This window comes from Phaenicophaeus curvirostris, chromosome 2 (assembly GCF_032191515.1).
Source record: "Phaenicophaeus curvirostris isolate KB17595 chromosome 2, BPBGC_Pcur_1.0, whole genome shotgun sequence".
NCBI classification, from domain to species: Eukaryota; Metazoa; Chordata; class Aves; order Cuculiformes; family Cuculidae; genus Phaenicophaeus; species Phaenicophaeus curvirostris.
The window spans coordinates 100,627,936-100,644,966 of NC_091393.1; the positions used below are offsets into that span (position 1 = coordinate 100,627,936).

Here is a 17,031-nt window from a genome sequence, read left to right on the forward strand (position 1 = left end):
TAGAGACCAGAGCCACTGCACACTAAACCAACTGGTCAATTTCAGTTGGTTGGGTAGCATCATCACATCAGTTATACATAAAATCAGTTGCAGCCAGGAAGGTTGAACTTCCTCTGTTCAGTGCACGTGTAAACTATAACTGATCCAAGTTGTAAACTATGTAAAGGAAATGTGGATTTCCATTCTATTAAAAGAGCACTGAGTACAATGAAGTGCTTTCATTAATGATCATTGCTGTAATAATACTGATAATTTTGACTTGTTAATGATGAGTTGTGGGACATAGAAGAGAAAATGAAGGCTAGCAACCATAGTGTCTGCTAATCCAGAGTGATAAGATGTTCTGCTCCAACATTTCAAATTACTTTTCTGGTCTTATTTCTTAAAGCTATAACTTTTTTCCAGTGTTGAGATGGGGCTTTGGAAGGATGAAGCCCTAAGGTTGTTTTGCATTAGCTGGCAATGTTTTTTTAGTGATGCCAAAATTTCCTATTGTGGTGTCAATAAAGGGTATGTTTTGTTTGTTTCCTTTTTTTTTCCTAGCTGATGATGCTAAAGAAGCTGTAAAGATCGGGGTAAATGGTATCCTGGTGTCAAATCATGGAGCAAGACAGCTTGATGGGGTCCCTGCAACTGTAAGTACTGATGCCAACATGCACCACTAGTTTTGGGTTCTCTCCACCTTTTGGCTTCTTGTTTGCTTTCTCTGAATACATGGTAGGTGGAGGAAAACCCTGTAAATACGCGTGCTACATGCCTTAACCAGTAATTTCTCTCCACTTCTCTATGTATGTCACATCATAGTCTGAGGTAGACACAGCCTCCCTTTGGTCAGACGAAACAGAAAACCCAGAGTGGTTTACATGTGGTTGTTTCTTCAAGCTACCTCGGCACCCTGTCCTTGACTTGCAGCATCCTTCATGGAAATCTGGGAGAGCAATTTCAGATGGAATGCTTTTGTCAGCTAAATTCTTAGAAACTGGAAAGTCTTTAAGACTTTTTTTTTCCAGTCTTCTCTCTTATTTCTCCTTTCTCTTTTTTTTTTTGAAAATCCCTTGTTGCCATTTGCAGCACACTGAAGGTTGTACTAGAGCTGGTTTTACCCTTTTAATACTCTTTGGAGGCTTCTGAAAAATTACAGAGTTACAGAACAGCTAAATGCAGAAGGAGACCCTCCCTTTTTCTCCTTTCAAGCATTTTTACCTTTGGAAAAGGTACAGAGTACTTAAATTACTGTTTTTTGCCTTTTTCCTTTTCCTTGTCGTGCTACCTCATGCCTTTTCCAAAGGTGAAAAGGGATTTGAGAAGTTCTTAACTGGCAAAAATGAAAGAAGTAAAGGAAAATGAAAAAGTATGTGTTCAGGCTGAAGGAAAATCCCCAAAATTCCAGTCATCACTCATCTTACTTCATTTGGTGTGGGAAAGCTGTAGGAGTGAAAAATGAATGAAAGGAAGGAGAATTAAAGCCCAGTTGTGACTGTCTCAGTACTCCTAATGTGTCCTTGATGAAAAACCTCCTGTTTTCCATGATGATTTTCTAGAAGGAGAGAGGGACAGGGTAAGTTCTTTGTCACTGCAGAGGTTTGCCTGTGAAGTCTTATCTGCTCGTCTGTCTCTCTGGCATATCCCCCTCTTCCCCAGAGCACTTCTGCTCTCTGCTTTTCCCCTTGGAGACAGCTGAGGATTTATTTCCCCATACAAATTCTTTCACCCACTGATTTTCTGAGGTTTTAATGTTGGACCAAATAATCTTCTGTGCCAGGGAGTCAAATGCCAGCATAAATGGTTTTCTAAATTATTAACAAAGTTGAGACATTGTCCTTTGAGATGCTATTGCCTGGCTTAGTCTCCAGGTACTCCTGGGGACTGTTAAGAAACACCCCCTGACTCCCACCCCCAGTGTCAGGATTTCTCCAGTTTCAAGAGAGAGTGATATTTTACTTTTTCAAAGGTGATTTTGTGCTGTTAGAGAGTTTGCAGCTATTCATTTTTAGACATCTTAAGGTGAACTCAATTTTTAGATTGTGGGCGCCTAATAGCTCTGAAATGTGTTTTTCTTCTTTAATGTCTGTTGTCTTTATCTATTTGTCACTAAAAGTGTTTGAAAATCTTGAGCAAGTCTGTGTGTGAGATAATTCAGCAGGAAGAACATATGAGGATATTAAAAACATCATTATGAGAAAACTCAAGAAATAGAAATTATTTTTTTTGCCAACTGCAGCAAAACAGAAATTAAACCTCAAAACTACTTAATAAAGAGTTATTCCTTTGCAACACTGTAGTGCACAGGTAAAGGTACTATTAAAGCTGATGTTTTCACTGGATTTCATCGTACAAAATATTACATTACACAATGCAATTTTCATAATGTCAATATCTGTATCAGATCACACTAAATGTTTCTGGTTTGGAAACATAATAATTTGCTGTAATTTCATGGATTTTCAGAATGTGAGCTGAACCCAATGTGGTTAATATTTCTAGTATTTAGTTACATATTGAGGAAATCTAGGTTTTAATTATGGTTTGCATCATCCTTTAGCTGCTATAGCACTTTGATGTCGGTACAGTTTGTCAGGATGTAGAAAGTGGTCTCCATATATGGAAGTAAATGAAAAATATGTTTGGCAAGAGAGCAAAATCAAAGGTAGGGGAAAAAATCATAACAAGCGCCAAACTTCAAGAAAATTTTAATCCTAATCTAAAATCAAATCGCACTTTCAAGTTCCACCCACCTCCATCTCCTAGTCATTTTTTAGCCATTAGAAAGGAAATTAATTACATCTGTATTTGAAAGGCATGAATTTGTGTGCCTTTTGTTTTGCTGCTACACACTATTTCCAGTCCTCTTAGTACTTCCAGATTTGTCTTTCCTGATTTTCATCAATAGGAACTGTTTAGGAACAGTTGCCCTTCAATTGATGTTGGATGCTTGAATTCAGGAGGCTTGTCTCTTCATTGATACCTCTCGCATGGTGTGGACATGTTACTGAACTCCTTGGTTACTTCCCTGTAACTTGGGAACAGTAAAAATCCTTTCCCTCATGCCTTCACCTCTGGTGTAGGGCTTGATGAAAGCCAGAGACATACATGCATTAGAAGAAAGCATTTCCCACCTTGCACAAAACTCAGAGAAACTATTTTTTTCTTAAATGAAGTTTCCTTTACAATTATTCCTGTAAACAAGATGCATTTTCATTATTTTTTTTCAGTCAACTTTAAGAGTCAGCTCCTCAGGGCACGTCTTTCCTTTAACTCTATGTGTATAGATATAGTGCCCACCTCTGGGCTTCTGGAAGCTAGCTGGCTTTTTCTATATATAAATAAAAAACTTAGGCAAAAAAGTGAAGATGGTTATTCAAAAAGTGTTAGTGATTCAATTTAATCACCAAAAGGCCTCCTCAGTGTCTGCTATTTTTTATATTCTTCAAAAGCACCTGATACTGGCTTGTGTCAGATACACATCAGAGGATGAGATAGATGTTTTGTGTGAGTTTAAATAAATATGACCTTTGCATATATCTGCTAGCATGCTAAGCCACTGCTGTTTATTAATACAAAGCTATGTTATTGGTACATGCAATTGCTCATATAGCTTGGAACCTGTAAGTAAGAGTTCATTACAAAATAAATAGGATTGCAGGCATAGACAAGCTGTGTTCCTGGTTTCACTTTTTTAGATTGATGTCTTGCCTGAGATCGTTGAGGCTGTGGAGGGGAAGGCGGAAGTGTTCCTAGATGGTGGAGTAAGAAAAGGCACAGACATTGTCAAAGCACTAGCACTCGGTGCCAAAGCTGTGTTCATTGGAAGACCTCTCATCTGGGGCTTGGTTTATCAAGTAAGTTAGCAAAATCTTGAATTTTTGTTTTTAGGTACCTAGAATGGCTGCTTAGGCTTGGTGTATGCATGTGTGTGTGTATATGTGCACATAGGAGTGTGTGTGTGATGGTATCTGGTTGTGTCTGTGTGTATCCAGACCATCTAATCTAAAATTTGCTGTCAAGTACTCAGGAGTTAGAGTTGTGCATATAATTTGTTGGCACATACATGCATGTCTGTATCTGCACACATGAGCTATGTGTACGAATTATATTACTAGTACATATTGTCTCCTGATCTCTCAGGGTGAAGAAGGAGCAAAAGAAGTTCTCCAGATGCTGAAGGAAGAGTTTCACCTTGCAATGGCACTGACAGGTGAGACATAATTTCCTTCTAGTAAAAAACACCTCTGTCTCATATTTCCTCATAGCTTTCATTTGCCCCCATTAAGATGCTTTTGTAGCCTATAGAAGGGAGATGGAAATGTTTGGAATATAGAACAGATAAGGCTATAGAGGGATGGGAAAAGGGCTTGTTGTTGTCCCTGTCTTATAGACAGGGATCTGAGTAGATTAAGTGAAAACAAGCAAAATTTTTTTTCACAAGGAGAGCAATAAATCCATAGAAAAGTAGCGGCAAATTCTCAGTCACTAAAGGATGAGTTTCCTCTGACAGAATGTCGATTTCTACGGGACAGAAAAAGAAAAGACTTTGAGTGGGATAGAAAAACAGAGCTTTCACCTGATATGTAACTTCTCCTCCAGGGTGCCGGAGAACTGAAGAAATTGGCAGGACACTGATACGAAGACATCAAGCTTTGCTTTCCAAGATTTAAGTCTGAAGACTATAGCCTCATGTGTTGCCTGTTGTATAGAAAGTGTGCTACCAGACAAAATCAACTCTGTTCCCTTTTTGGGCCTCCTCCTGCAATCCTGACTGAGAAGGGTTGGTCTGTAGGGGATCACTTATTCAAGAAAGTACTTAAAGCAAATTTTACAGGTGTTGCTGTATTCTCCGAGGCTCTTAAAGAAAGCTGCTCTGCTGACAGTTGTGATTAGAGATGGGCCTCTAAGTGAGACCAATGCGGAAACTTAAAGGTGTTTTGCAACAAATGCTAATATTAAGTAACATGAGTGGAAGTAACTTAGCTGTTAAAACAAAACTATAAACAGAAATGTTTTGATAGCAAACAGCTATCAAAATGCAGAAATTTAAAATGTAAAAGATACTTCTTGCTTACTGTTTGGAGAAACTACACTGTAGATTGTAGAGATTAAATCTTGCTTTCTTATGAACATAGTATCATTTCACTAGTGACTATGTGCTATTCCTTTGTAACAATGTGGGCTTGCAATATGTAGGCTGTAGGAGCTCAGAGGACTCTTCGTTGTAAAGAACTGAACAGCAAAACAAAATTGGGGAAATTCTGCTGTTTTATTGACAAACCCCTTTGCAATCAGACATCTGTTATATATGTGCATCAGGTATAGGTCAGATCCTTGGCTGGTGCAAATCCTTGTAGCCTTATTGCCTTCACCAAACTGCCGACTGCACCCAGCTGAAGCTCTGAGTCACGTTTTTCACTTGGGTTCATTTGCTCACAGTGGCAAGTGAAGGCTGATGCTGCCTGGGAGAGTTTGTAGGATTTACAGTCATGTGCAAAAGAGAAACTTGAGTAATTGAGTTATTAACCTATGACTTGGGAAGATCCTAGTGGCTCTATTCAGTTTCCATGGAAACCCTCCAGACAGATAAATCTTAGTGTTATTGTCTCTGCTTATGATGAAGATACAGAGACATATAGGATCTCCTCCTTTATTCTCTGAGCAATCCAAATACTCCCTGAATTCAGGAGAAATTTTCCTTCATACTACAAACCGACCTTTCCTCAAGTGAGCAGGCAGAAGAGGTAAGTCTCTAATAGTCTCATCTCAGGTAAAACTAAGGGTGGCACTTCATCTGTCTCACTTCTGTTGCAGGTATAGCAATATTGCCAGGAGCAGAAAGAAGCCACTGCAGAAAGGTTTCGAAAATCTTGCTGTGGAAATTTCGTGTTCGTTTTTAAGTAAGATTAAGGAAAAAAAAAAAAGGCTTGATCTCACTGTTCCACTGTCACTGACATCACTAGCTCCACCATTTGTTTCCCATCAGTGTCAGAAGGACTCATGCATTCTGAATTTCCCTTTTTGCTCTGTTTGAAATATCCCTCACTGAGCTTTAGTGAGGCAGCTTTGTAATAAAATGACGGAATATTATAATGTGAACTAAAGCTGCAGCTGGAACTCAAAATGGGGAGAAAACCCGAAAGGCTGCATGTTTGCCCTTCAGTTGTAAAATTTGTACTCTTATTTGCTGCAGAATGTAGTGTGTTGTGTGAGGGTTGCGTAGCAACAATGTAAAGTTTATCAGTATAAGGAAATATGAATGTTTCTCAGAGCACAGAGAAGCATAATTTCTGCTGTTTACTGCACTTATCATATCTGTTGCAATGTGGACTGTATCAGATGTCAATTACAGACTAACTTCAGAAAGACTGTTTGTTTTAGATAATATAAATGTTAATTAAAAGATAGGGGCATAATATCTTATGTTTACATGTTTAAGATCTATTTCTAAAGTTTAGAAGATGCAGTTTCCTGTCCTTGCCTCAGCTGGATTCAAGGAAAGTTCTGTAACTCTGTGGCCCAGGATAAATTCTGATGATGAGGAAGTCAGCTTCGTTACTTGTGCGTAATTAACTACTTCTAGTTCCTCTGGGACAATGGGTTTACATTGGTTTTTCCAGCTTGTTATCTGAGAACTGTCTGACTGCCTTCCAGTCAACCCCAGAACATGCATTAAAAAACACAATTAAAGCCAAATACTGAAAGACTGTGAGACGGTGTTAACAGAAATGAAATTAATTTGCCTCATAGACTTCACTTTTTAAAGTATTCCACAGGGAAGAGAATTTCCCTTGCTTTTAAGACATCCAAACACAACTGCTTCTGGAAGTTATTAAAAAAAGGTAGGAATTGCGTTTGGGTTTGGGTTAGAAAGCAAAAAGACTGAGCTCGCTCAACCATTTTAAAAGATGAACAATGCCAAGGCTAAGAAAAAAATATACCTCACAGTTGCTGTACCTGGAGAAGCTGAGAAGAAAACACAGCACACATAACAGTTGAAGGTGGTGGGTCTTTCTGCAATTTGTGAGGGTGTTTCTGATGAGTATATAAGCAATATAACAGAAGAAAATAATAGGGTTTTGTGAGATACATTAAGCAGAAAAAATGCATTATTTGCCTCTAAAGTAACAGGTGAACCAAATGAACTCTTAGGAACAATTAGACAGTCTTCAGATCAAGGCATAGAAGTAGAGGTGAACAGAATGTGTATTTTGCATTTATGATGTTTTAGCATATCTGCCTGCCTGCATTTCTAATAACAAACACAGTATCTGGATGTTTTTAATTGTGAAATTATTTTCTGAGTTGACCTTGGCTCCATATTAAGCTATAGATATCAAGAAAAAATGTCTACATAGAATAAAGTCTAATAAGGGAGGAACAGTGAGTGATATTTACCCAGAAAGACAGCATTTCTCTGGTGTGCTGGGTGCCTAGAGGAAAATAGCCCATTTGGGAGGCTGGTGAGTACTGAGAACAGTAACTGAGTGTGGTTCCCTAAACACCTCTGAGACAGATCAGGAATGTGCCCTGGAAAAGGAGATTGCAGCTCTTAATGAGAGAATATTTATCGGATCTGTTGTGGAGAGAAAAGGTCAAAAGCAAAACCTGTGAATATGAAAGAGGAGGAAGGTCCTGTACTTTTTAGTAGAAAGTGGTACCTCCCAAGCGGCTGAGATGTGAAGCAAGCTTTTTTAATACATACTGATGTTTTATATACAGCTGAAGTGGATTTTTCTGGTGCTGTCAGTTTGGAAGACCCCCTTTTTGGAAGGGGCTCCCCAAAGCCTCCTTGGCCCCAGTGAGCTCATCAAGGATTAAACCACTGAAGAGAATATGGAAGTGCGTCACACTACACAAGATTTGTAGAAACCATTCAGGAGATTTGGAATAGCTTCAGCCCTGGTTTGGGTTCTCAACAACTGGACTCTAGAGACTAACTTCTAGCAAGAAGTACTAAAAAGTCTGTTTCAAAGTGGTAAGGTCTGTGATCTTTTCTGGACATCTGATAGAGCACATTAAGGCTGGGCATGCAAGGAGCAGGGCCCTCCTAAGAAAAAATTGTATGCTTCTGGAAAAGACCACTTTGAGCTGCAACACATTGGTGATTTGTGCCCAGAGGACAGGTTTGTTTGCATTTGAAATGTGTTTTACATGAGCGTCTTGCAGTTAAATACAGCAGAGGAGAGCACCAAAGCATGGAGGTGCAGGACTGCAGTCATGGCAGTCTGGTGAGCAGAAGGTGGCAGAAGTCAGCTGAGGGTTGTGAAACCATCTGACCTTTCAGAAAAAAAGTGGAGGAGGAGATTGGTGCAGCTTCGGGACACATTTTACTCTCTCACTTAGCCTTTGAAGTGAAGACCTCTGCTGCTTTTTGAATGCTGGGAGCCTGTGTGTGGTGTGGGGAATCCAGTAAGTAAATAATAGGAATCATAATTCAGTGCACTAAAGCTGAAGAGCTGTGAAAGACATGATCTGTTTTCTTGTGACCTCCACCTCTTGCTGTGACTCTGGGACACGTTATTGTGTTTTATTTTTACTAGTGGCCAAATCAAACAAATAGTTCTGGAACTGGTAAGAACTATGCCTCCATCCCCAATTTTTCAGGTTAAGCATGAAACTTGTCTGTCTTACTGGGTATTTCTGAGCATAAATAAACAGACACTTAGAGTAACTCACTTTGATAAATGGGCAGTGTAGGTTGGGGCCTGCTGGATATGCAGGCGACTCAAAGATGAAGCAGAGCTTGAGAAGTAGGCAGGAATGGCTCTGCTTTTCTTGGCTTCTCAAATGGTTTTCAGACTGAAATCAAATACTGAGAGCACGAGGAAAGCTGGCTTCTGAAGTCATGATTTTGCACTGAACCTCACTGTAAGGATATCTCTTATAAAGCTACTTTTGATGTGGAAATTTGGCTCCAAACCACACTGAAGGCCATTATAAATAACCACTTCATCACAGGACACACAGAAGTTGGCTTCCTTGAACACTCCTAGAAAGCAAGTCTAACCTTATTGAACCATAACCTCAGCTAGTGTAAATCAGAGAAGCTTCATTGACTTCATTAATTTATATTGATTTGTACCAGCTGTGACTGCAGCCCACAGTACAGCAAGATATGTCAACTTTTAAATTCTGTCACTGAGTGTTGAACAAAACTGTTTTTAAAACAAGACTGGCAATCCCAAATTTAGATACTAATGAGACACAGCACTGTAATTGTTTCATGATGCCTATATGCTCCATTTTGTTTTCATTTTGGCATTGCTTCTGTTCTTCTTATCTCCTGCCAAACAGAGGGAGAGTACCACATATGTTACATTCATAACAAAGATGTTTTGCTGCTTTGAGAACATGTCCTCCAGATGCAAAATGCTTTTGCGTTATAGATCAGCATCCTCTTTGCATAGGTGCTTTTGACATGAACCAATATAAGAACACTCTTAAGGGCCAGCCCCAAGTTTCTCCAGGGCCTGGAGTTCTCAAAAAGGCACTCAGAGGCTGTCCCAGCTGAACTTCAAAGATTTAATTCCTACTAGGGCTTTCCAACTCCTAAGTCATCATTTCAGATGGGCAGGATAAACTGCACCCAGAAGCAGTCTGGCAAGAATGCCCTGAGACCATCAGTACTTCTCCATCACAATCCTGCAGGGTGCTCATGTAGTTAACCATATCGAGTTATCAATTGCACTGGTGGCACCTTTGTAGTAGGGAAGGCTGGTAAATACATACAGATGGTTTGTTAAGGCAAGCTGAAGACATTCATATAATTAGACTGACAATGATTGATATTGATTATTATTTTATGAAAACAGCAGCTCTAAGTTCCGATCAATGTCGAGACAGCATTGTGTACTGCAAAGATGATTTTCTGCAAGCAGCAGTCTCTGCCCAACAGAATCTGAAGTGTAAATTGACAGACAAGGGAAGAAAAAGTCCCTCTTTATAAAATGAGGACAGAAACAAACTGATTTCCTCAGTTAAGTCGAATTTGGATTTCACTGCCTTAATTATAAATCATGTTGTTCTGCTTGAGGCAGGTGGACAGCACATAATACAAATACCCAGCAACCATGGGAAAGGTCCACAGATGAACTACAGAGTTTTTAACCTGTGTATTTTTCCTTGCAGGAGGTGGAAAAGAAAGTGGGTTTTTCCTTATACAACTGGGACTGTATCTATCTTAAGCTCTGCCAGTTTGCCAGGGAAAATCTGATTGTGATGGCTTTGCAGTACAGGAATGGAAGACCTATTATTTTTTGCTGGTTATCTATAATACGATAATATAACATAATTTTACTTGCTTTCTTCCCAAGCCCTTCAATATACTAAATCCCTTATTTCTGAATAGATGTTTTATTAGATTTTCCTGTAAGGAGGACTCAGAGTAGTGGGTTTAAAACACTTAGTTGTAATTAAGAAGGTTCCTGCACACTGGTTATTCATGGTTTGGTTTGTTTCACATGAGATTTGTCTAATTTTCAAGAATGATCACAAGGCTTCAAAGGAAGGTGCAAGAATCCTACAATAAGAAAACATAACATATATTTGTCTCTTATACAGATTCAGGATGTGAGCTGTACACATTTCCACTTGGTATAGTTAGCAAACAAATTCAGCATGTATTGCTACTGGACCCAGAAATCTAGCATGGATGTGAGATAAAGAATCTTCATAACAGGTGAGACCTGAATGCTGATCAGAGATGGGAATTTGAATGGCAGGATCATCTTGCATACCTAACATTTCCTCTGAGTCTGTATGCATGCTCTATCAAAGATAAGCTAGCCCGGTGTGTTGAAGAGTGTAGGTGGGGGTCTCTGTTATAATTTTAACACAAACTGTCACGGATGCTGGAGTTGCACATCTGCAGCCTTCCCATCCAGTAGTTAAGAGCAGCAAAAAATACTGAATTTGGTGTAAGCAAATTACCTTTGACGAGCTTACATCTCTACCCAAAAAACCTGGAAAACTGAAAAAGTGCCCTTTATGCAAAAAAACCCCTCCGCTGGTCAACAATTTGAAAGAGTTACAAACAGCGAAGTTTATATTGGGAAAAGAGAACTTGGTCCTAGTCTTAGGAAAACACAACAGAATATATATGCAAGTAAGAGTTGCCAATAACCCATCTTATTTTCTTACTGCCTACCAGGGAGTTTGTTCCATGGCTTCTAATCCATGCTTGCTGGTCCAGGGGTGCCAGCATCCATCTCCAGTTTGTTGTGGCATTGTGTCTCATTGCATCCTGCATATTGCGACCGTGTCTGCATCAGCCTTTGCTGCGAAGTCCTTGGTTTTGATCTCATAGGGAAGGTGGAATAAGGGAGATGCCTGGGACAGAGTCTTTGCTGTCTGTAAATAGTTTGAAATGAGATGTGGACAGTCATGGGTGTTGGTGAAGGGCTTTAGGCCAGAAAGTGAGAGCTTTTTTTGATTTTTCAAGAGCCCTCTCCCCAGAATTAAAGTTGAAGTTAGTTACAGTGGTTTGCCAGATGGCACAAGGGAGCCTGGGTAGGGGGGCATTTGATGTAACCCACAGGTGGCCTATAGCGCTTCAGCAGTACTTCATGTCAGTAAAGAAAGCATTGAGTACTTTCTCAAGACAAAGGATCCCCAGCCCTGGTTCCCAGTTTACACCTCATCTATAGCCATAGTAAAGAAATCAAAAAGGAGGCTAGCAAAGACCTTAAAGTGCTCTTGCCTACATCATGTTACTGCTCAGCAGTGTTGTCCTGGGGCCAGAGAGGTTACGGCTTGCTGTTCCATAATTTCTGCTGTAAGGGTCATGCATTTGAGTAAATAAAGAAGCCCACCACCATTACAACATTCTTTCCACGTTGTCTGTTTAGATGCTGATACGATCTTTGTCGACAATGTTTAGGGCCCAATTACAAGCTAGTATAGCTCTGTTGCAATCTGTGGAGTTGTACTGATCTATGTTGGTTGTGAATCTGAATGTACAGGCTTATCTCTCCCTACCCTCCCAAGAGGCACCAAAGTTTTCATTGTTTTCACTGGAAGTTTTGTGCGCATCTCACTAGACCCATAGTATTTGAATCTGCAGGACTTGCGGGTGGCACACAAGGTGTGTGATTGTCACTTTTATCAAAAAGTGAGACAAGAGCTGGAGGAAAGCAGCAAGTTTTGTGGCAAGGCTGTGGTGAGTGTTTTCAATTTGACAAGGCTCGTACAGTTACCTACTCAACAGTGCTGATATTTCTTAGCCAAAGATGCCCTGTTATAGAGTTGATACTGAGTATCAGACCAGCTTATGTAATGGAAAAATGAATAGCCATGGTGCATGACATGTACACTTCAATGCACAAATAAACAAGTACCTTATGACTTCCGTACTTCTCTTTCCATGTTACCCATCCATAAACTATACCTTACCTTACAGGGCTCAGTCTCCTGAATGCTGCTTTTCATGTGCTCTCAATTAACCTGGAATGCTTCCACAGCTGTACAGCAAGCCTGAAAGACATCTCTGACAGTCCTAGCCTCGGCTTAATTTCTGGTTATTCAGCAGTGCCATAGAAACTCTGAGGACCTCATGGTGCATTATTAACAGTGTCTTCTCATGTTAGTCTATGGATAGTCACTTGCAAGTAGTTATGCATAGGTTCATAACTGCTGCATAACAGACTATAAAACCACACAAGGCCTAAATAATTTGTTGGCATGCTAATGAACAGTAAACCCAGACGGTTCAACTATCTGCATGCTCTGCTTTTTATCAGTTTCAAGTGTGTTGGGTTTGGGTGTATGTGTTCCTCCCTCAACATAAAAACATACTTTTGATCTATCACAGAAAGTTCCTTTAACCATAAAGATAAAAAGAAGAAAAAACATATTCCTTTTGATTCTCAATACTTTTTCCATTATTGCTCTGATATGGATGGGAGTTGTACTGTCAGTTATTATAGAGGATGTAGAGTGCATTCAAAGAACAAGGAACTGTAGAGTACATCTGTCCCACAAGCTTGTTCCTTAATTTGTGTTCCTGTTTACTAATGCATTAGGAAATCTTCAGTACTAATGATGAACAAAGATGTTGGCTGTAATGTAAAGAATCTCTAAGCCAACCCTGCATGCTGCTGCCACGATCTCTAAAGCTGTGATTGCAGCACAACCATGGAGAAAGTTTCTGTTCAGACTGAATCTTCCCTGCAGAACACTGGATAATTTATCTTGGAGGATTTTTATTGCCTCCCTTACAAGCTTTTTGTTTATTAATGCAGGGAGAGTACTTTAGGTGTGTATGTACATCACTACATATATTAGTATATGGGAACTCAGTAGAGAATATCCCAAGTTTTGGTGCTTTTGATGATTAAAGTGCAGTGATTCACATTTTTCATGGAGTTTGAAAGCTTTATAATAGCAAAATGTCTGTGTGCCGTCTAGCACAATGCATCAAAGTAAAGGTGTCTTTATGCAGGAGATAGTCCTTCTGAGTAATATTCTTTTCTCCACAGCCAGCCTTTTCTAGTCTCACCATCCCACCCTCTTCAGAAAATGGCTAAGGAGGAATTTCTTGAAGTTTCTTTCCTTTTCTACTTGGCATTGGTCTATTCTCTGTTTCCCACTGTCTCATTGGTCCATTGGAAGGTGTCATTGTGATTAGGGTTTTTCATTGTTTTTATTTCTACTGCTGGCACTAGTTAGACTATCTTGTGGTGCAGAGTCATCATGGTAAATGCCAGAACAGCCCATTTCAATATTTTTGTGTTCAGTGAAGTATGCCAATTAACTATTGTTCATTTATGCTTTCAGTTCCATTGCCCCAATAAGATGCTTTTAGGCAGCACAATAGTATGTAAATAGCTGATAAAAATGGGGTTGTCAATCTAGTAAGAACTTTGGATTTTTGGATGTAGTGTAATATACTGCAAGAAAACAGTCAGCATGTAACCTTAGGGGGTATTCAGCATCAAAAGCAGCAACTCCTGGTACGTATCTTCTCTTTGGGGATTAAAATTTTCCAAATTAAATGATCCCAAGTCAATTCAAGCAGGTGATTTAGGTCTGCAAAACAAAACCTTGCAGGTGTGTCTCACTAAGGGGCTGTCTTTTGAAGTGACATGTATAAATACATCCCAGATGTGCAGTCACAAAGTGGCTATTTGTATGAAGAAACAGAGGAGCTGTGCTAAGGTACGTATCTACTGTCTGCCTTGTAATTTTTCCTGCCCTGATCATAACTCTTTAGAATTTGATTATGTCCATAGCTGAGCGGCCCTAAAGAATAAAGCTCTAGCCAGCATGAAATCCCTGGGCTTGTTGGGTTTACTGTTCTTGAGACACGTTAGCTAAAAGCTGCCTGGGGTCCTTGCTGAAACCTGCTGGTGAATTTGGGTCTGATCTCACAGAGAGGAAGCCTTCTTTTTCCCTCTAGGTAGAAACTGTGCGGGATGTAATACCTTTGCAGACTTATACCAAGAAGTGTACATAGCTAATTATTGAGAAGGTGAAGAGAGTACTTGATCCTGGTTTGGAGGTTCCAGTGAGATGATTTTGGGACTCTCACATTTGAAAACAAGACATAGAGGATCCAGTGGCTGAAAGCTGAAGGTATTAAAACTGAAGTGTGGGGTTTGGTTTCTTTTGTTTTTAGTAGTAAGGGTTATTAGTGTTGGAATGTTGTCAAGGGATGTGGTAAGTTGTGCTTTGTAGTATTTAGATAAAAAATAGTTTTGTATTTTTTTTTTAAGATCTGTTCTATTTTGGCCACAAGATATTAGACGCTTGCTGGGTGAAATATTCTGACATTTTCATGGTGGAATCAAATTAGATAATTGAAATAGTCCTAAAAATTACTAAGATGATCCCTTTCTTGTTTTATTTTTTAAATTTTATTTTTATTTGTGGCTGAACCTATGTGATAGGTTAGTTTGCACGATTGACTTGTGCAACTCAAGCTACAAAGTTGTGCATCTGTTCCCTGATCCTGAATGTTGCTGAGCTTCTGTATCAGAACTTCCCTGTGACTGGGCACTTAGGATTTGTAAGCCTCTAGGAGCCAGTGTTCCTTTGGCTTAAGGTCCCTGTCTGGATCCATCAGTACAGCTCTTTTAGCTGTAATGGTACCTAGCTGAATTAGACTTGTTAAGGCTCTGGGCTGTTGTCTTGTTTCTCTAACATCTTAGCATTTGTCTTCACTGATGTGGATGCATCAGATGCCTCACTGTTCTTACAGACCCGTAGCGGGTTTGAGAGCATAATTCCAGGCTTTGTGAGAAAGGGACATTTGTAAAGCAGCAGCCCCTTGCTAATCTGCAGAGGGAAGGCACGTATAACAGGCAGTGGGGATTCCATTTTCCAGGATCCAGGGTTTAAGATGGGCTTAAAGGAGTTTTATTTAAAGTGTTTTCCAGGGCATGTGTCTCCTTCTGACAGCACCCAGGTGGTCAAGAAACCAGCATTAAAAATAAAAGCGTTTTCTCTTTTTTTGCACAACAAATGGTTCAAGTGTCTGGTATTCAGTTCAGAAAGGAAACCTGCAGTAGTCATGTCCCCTGAATTAAACCCACCAATATCTTGAGCTGCCAACACTTCTGTCTATTACGTCAAGGCATCGCAAAGTTTAAAGCATAGCAATGTAATATATTTTTTTTTTTCAGTAATCCCAGGGTAAATATTAGGTAGACGGCATTTCTGGTTTGCACATTAAAAACCTGACTGAATTTGAAAAGCCTGCAAGTGCACTTTGGGGATTTTGGAAAGTGTCGTTTGGCCATGAGCTAAGACCAGAAGCTGCCATTTTGCAGATGGAGCAGGAGGGAAAGGCATTTGGCCTCATTCATAACTTCACAGCTACTGCAAATATCAGCTGATGAATATTTATGTTATGACTGGCAGAGGCCTGAAAGGCAAATTTGGGGGAGGAGCAGTGGGGGAAGCTTAAGTTAGGAAAATGGTTGTCTGAACTCTGTGGGATTTCTTTACCAACACTTTCCATGCTTGAACAGTAGCTGCTGAATGAAATCATTATGTACTGAGCCCCTGTGCAGGAAAACAAGGTTTGTCAAGACTGTTTGTTAGCACCTCGTACTTTGTTTGAACCTTGGACATTTACTGGGCCCTGTAAAGGGAAACTTTTTTTCTTCAAATCAAACACGCTATAAAGCTAGCTAGTTTTCTTTTGTCTAATCATTGCTGTGATGGCACTGATTGTAAAACAGGGTCTCATTGTTAGGAAAACAGGGGGCCAGACAGGGAACATGTTGCAGGGTGGGGTGGATGCTGAGAAGGTGCTGCTGCAAGTCAGAATGAGATGGCACATATGGAAAGGGTTAAATTAGAGGGGTTGTTATTGAACAGACCTGTAGCACTTGACTGCACCCAGCTGTGCTGGTGTCTGTAGGCTCATCCCCTAGGCCAGGAACATGCTTGAAACCAGAACTCTCTCCCACAGCTGCTGATAAGCAAAGGAGATGAGGGGAAGTACATATTGAATTATTTGAGCATGAAGCTGGGGGAGACTAGAAGCCAGTTAAGTTTTCCTCTCTGTACAAATCCTCAACACAAACACCATTGCATTTAATTGCTGCAGGTAATAAATATGAAGGTAAAACGAAAGCTAAGTTCTTTTTAGCAAGACAGTAGTTCCCCAGTAATTCCTGTGTGTATCATTGGTCTCCAGTGTTTCTGGTTTAGTTAGTATTGCGTTTGAATTGTAAGGAAATGAGAGGCCACTGCCCTTCCTCTATATAACATAATTTTAAAGTAATGTATTTCCTCATATTTGAATGATCTCAAATCAGTCATTGAGAGGGGAAAAAAAATCCAAATCTCTTCCCTTTGCCTTCACCAGGCTGTAAATTAACAGCAAGGAGCAACTTTTCAATAAAGTTCAAGAATGTGACTTCACTGTTGGGGATGAATCAAGCCCAGGAAGGAAACTGGCTGAAATAAGCAACTGCTGAAAGCCAGCTAAGGCTTCCCAAAGCAATGGCCAGCTGCGAGTGGCGAAGCTGAGCCCTCTTCAGAGGATCCACGGGGTCAGGCAGCGGCAGCTTGGAACTTCATGAAATGCCAGCGCCT

General features: G+C 40.0%; 1 protein-coding gene across 2 annotated transcripts in view; it reads left to right on the plus strand.

Moving 5' to 3' along the window:
- HAO1 (hydroxyacid oxidase 1) overlaps positions 1 to 17,031 on the plus strand; it is a 334,117-nt gene that overhangs the window by 25,891 nt on the left and 291,195 nt on the right. Inside the window, exons 5-8 of one of the 2 annotated variants that reach the window (XR_011336800.1) lie at positions 544 to 635; positions 3,681 to 3,839; positions 4,126 to 4,195; positions 4,585 to 4,718. Coding sequence is in view for 1 of the 2 variants with exons in the window: in XM_069850193.1 (XP_069706294.1) it covers positions 544 to 635; positions 3,681 to 3,839; positions 4,126 to 4,195; positions 4,585 to 4,655 (392 nt within the window). In the remaining variant the exon portion in view is untranslated. Of the gene's footprint in view, positions 1 to 543; positions 636 to 3,680; positions 3,840 to 4,125; positions 4,196 to 4,584; positions 4,954 to 17,031 lie in introns of those variants that run through there. The other variant, XM_069850193.1, reaches the window with a different exon arrangement.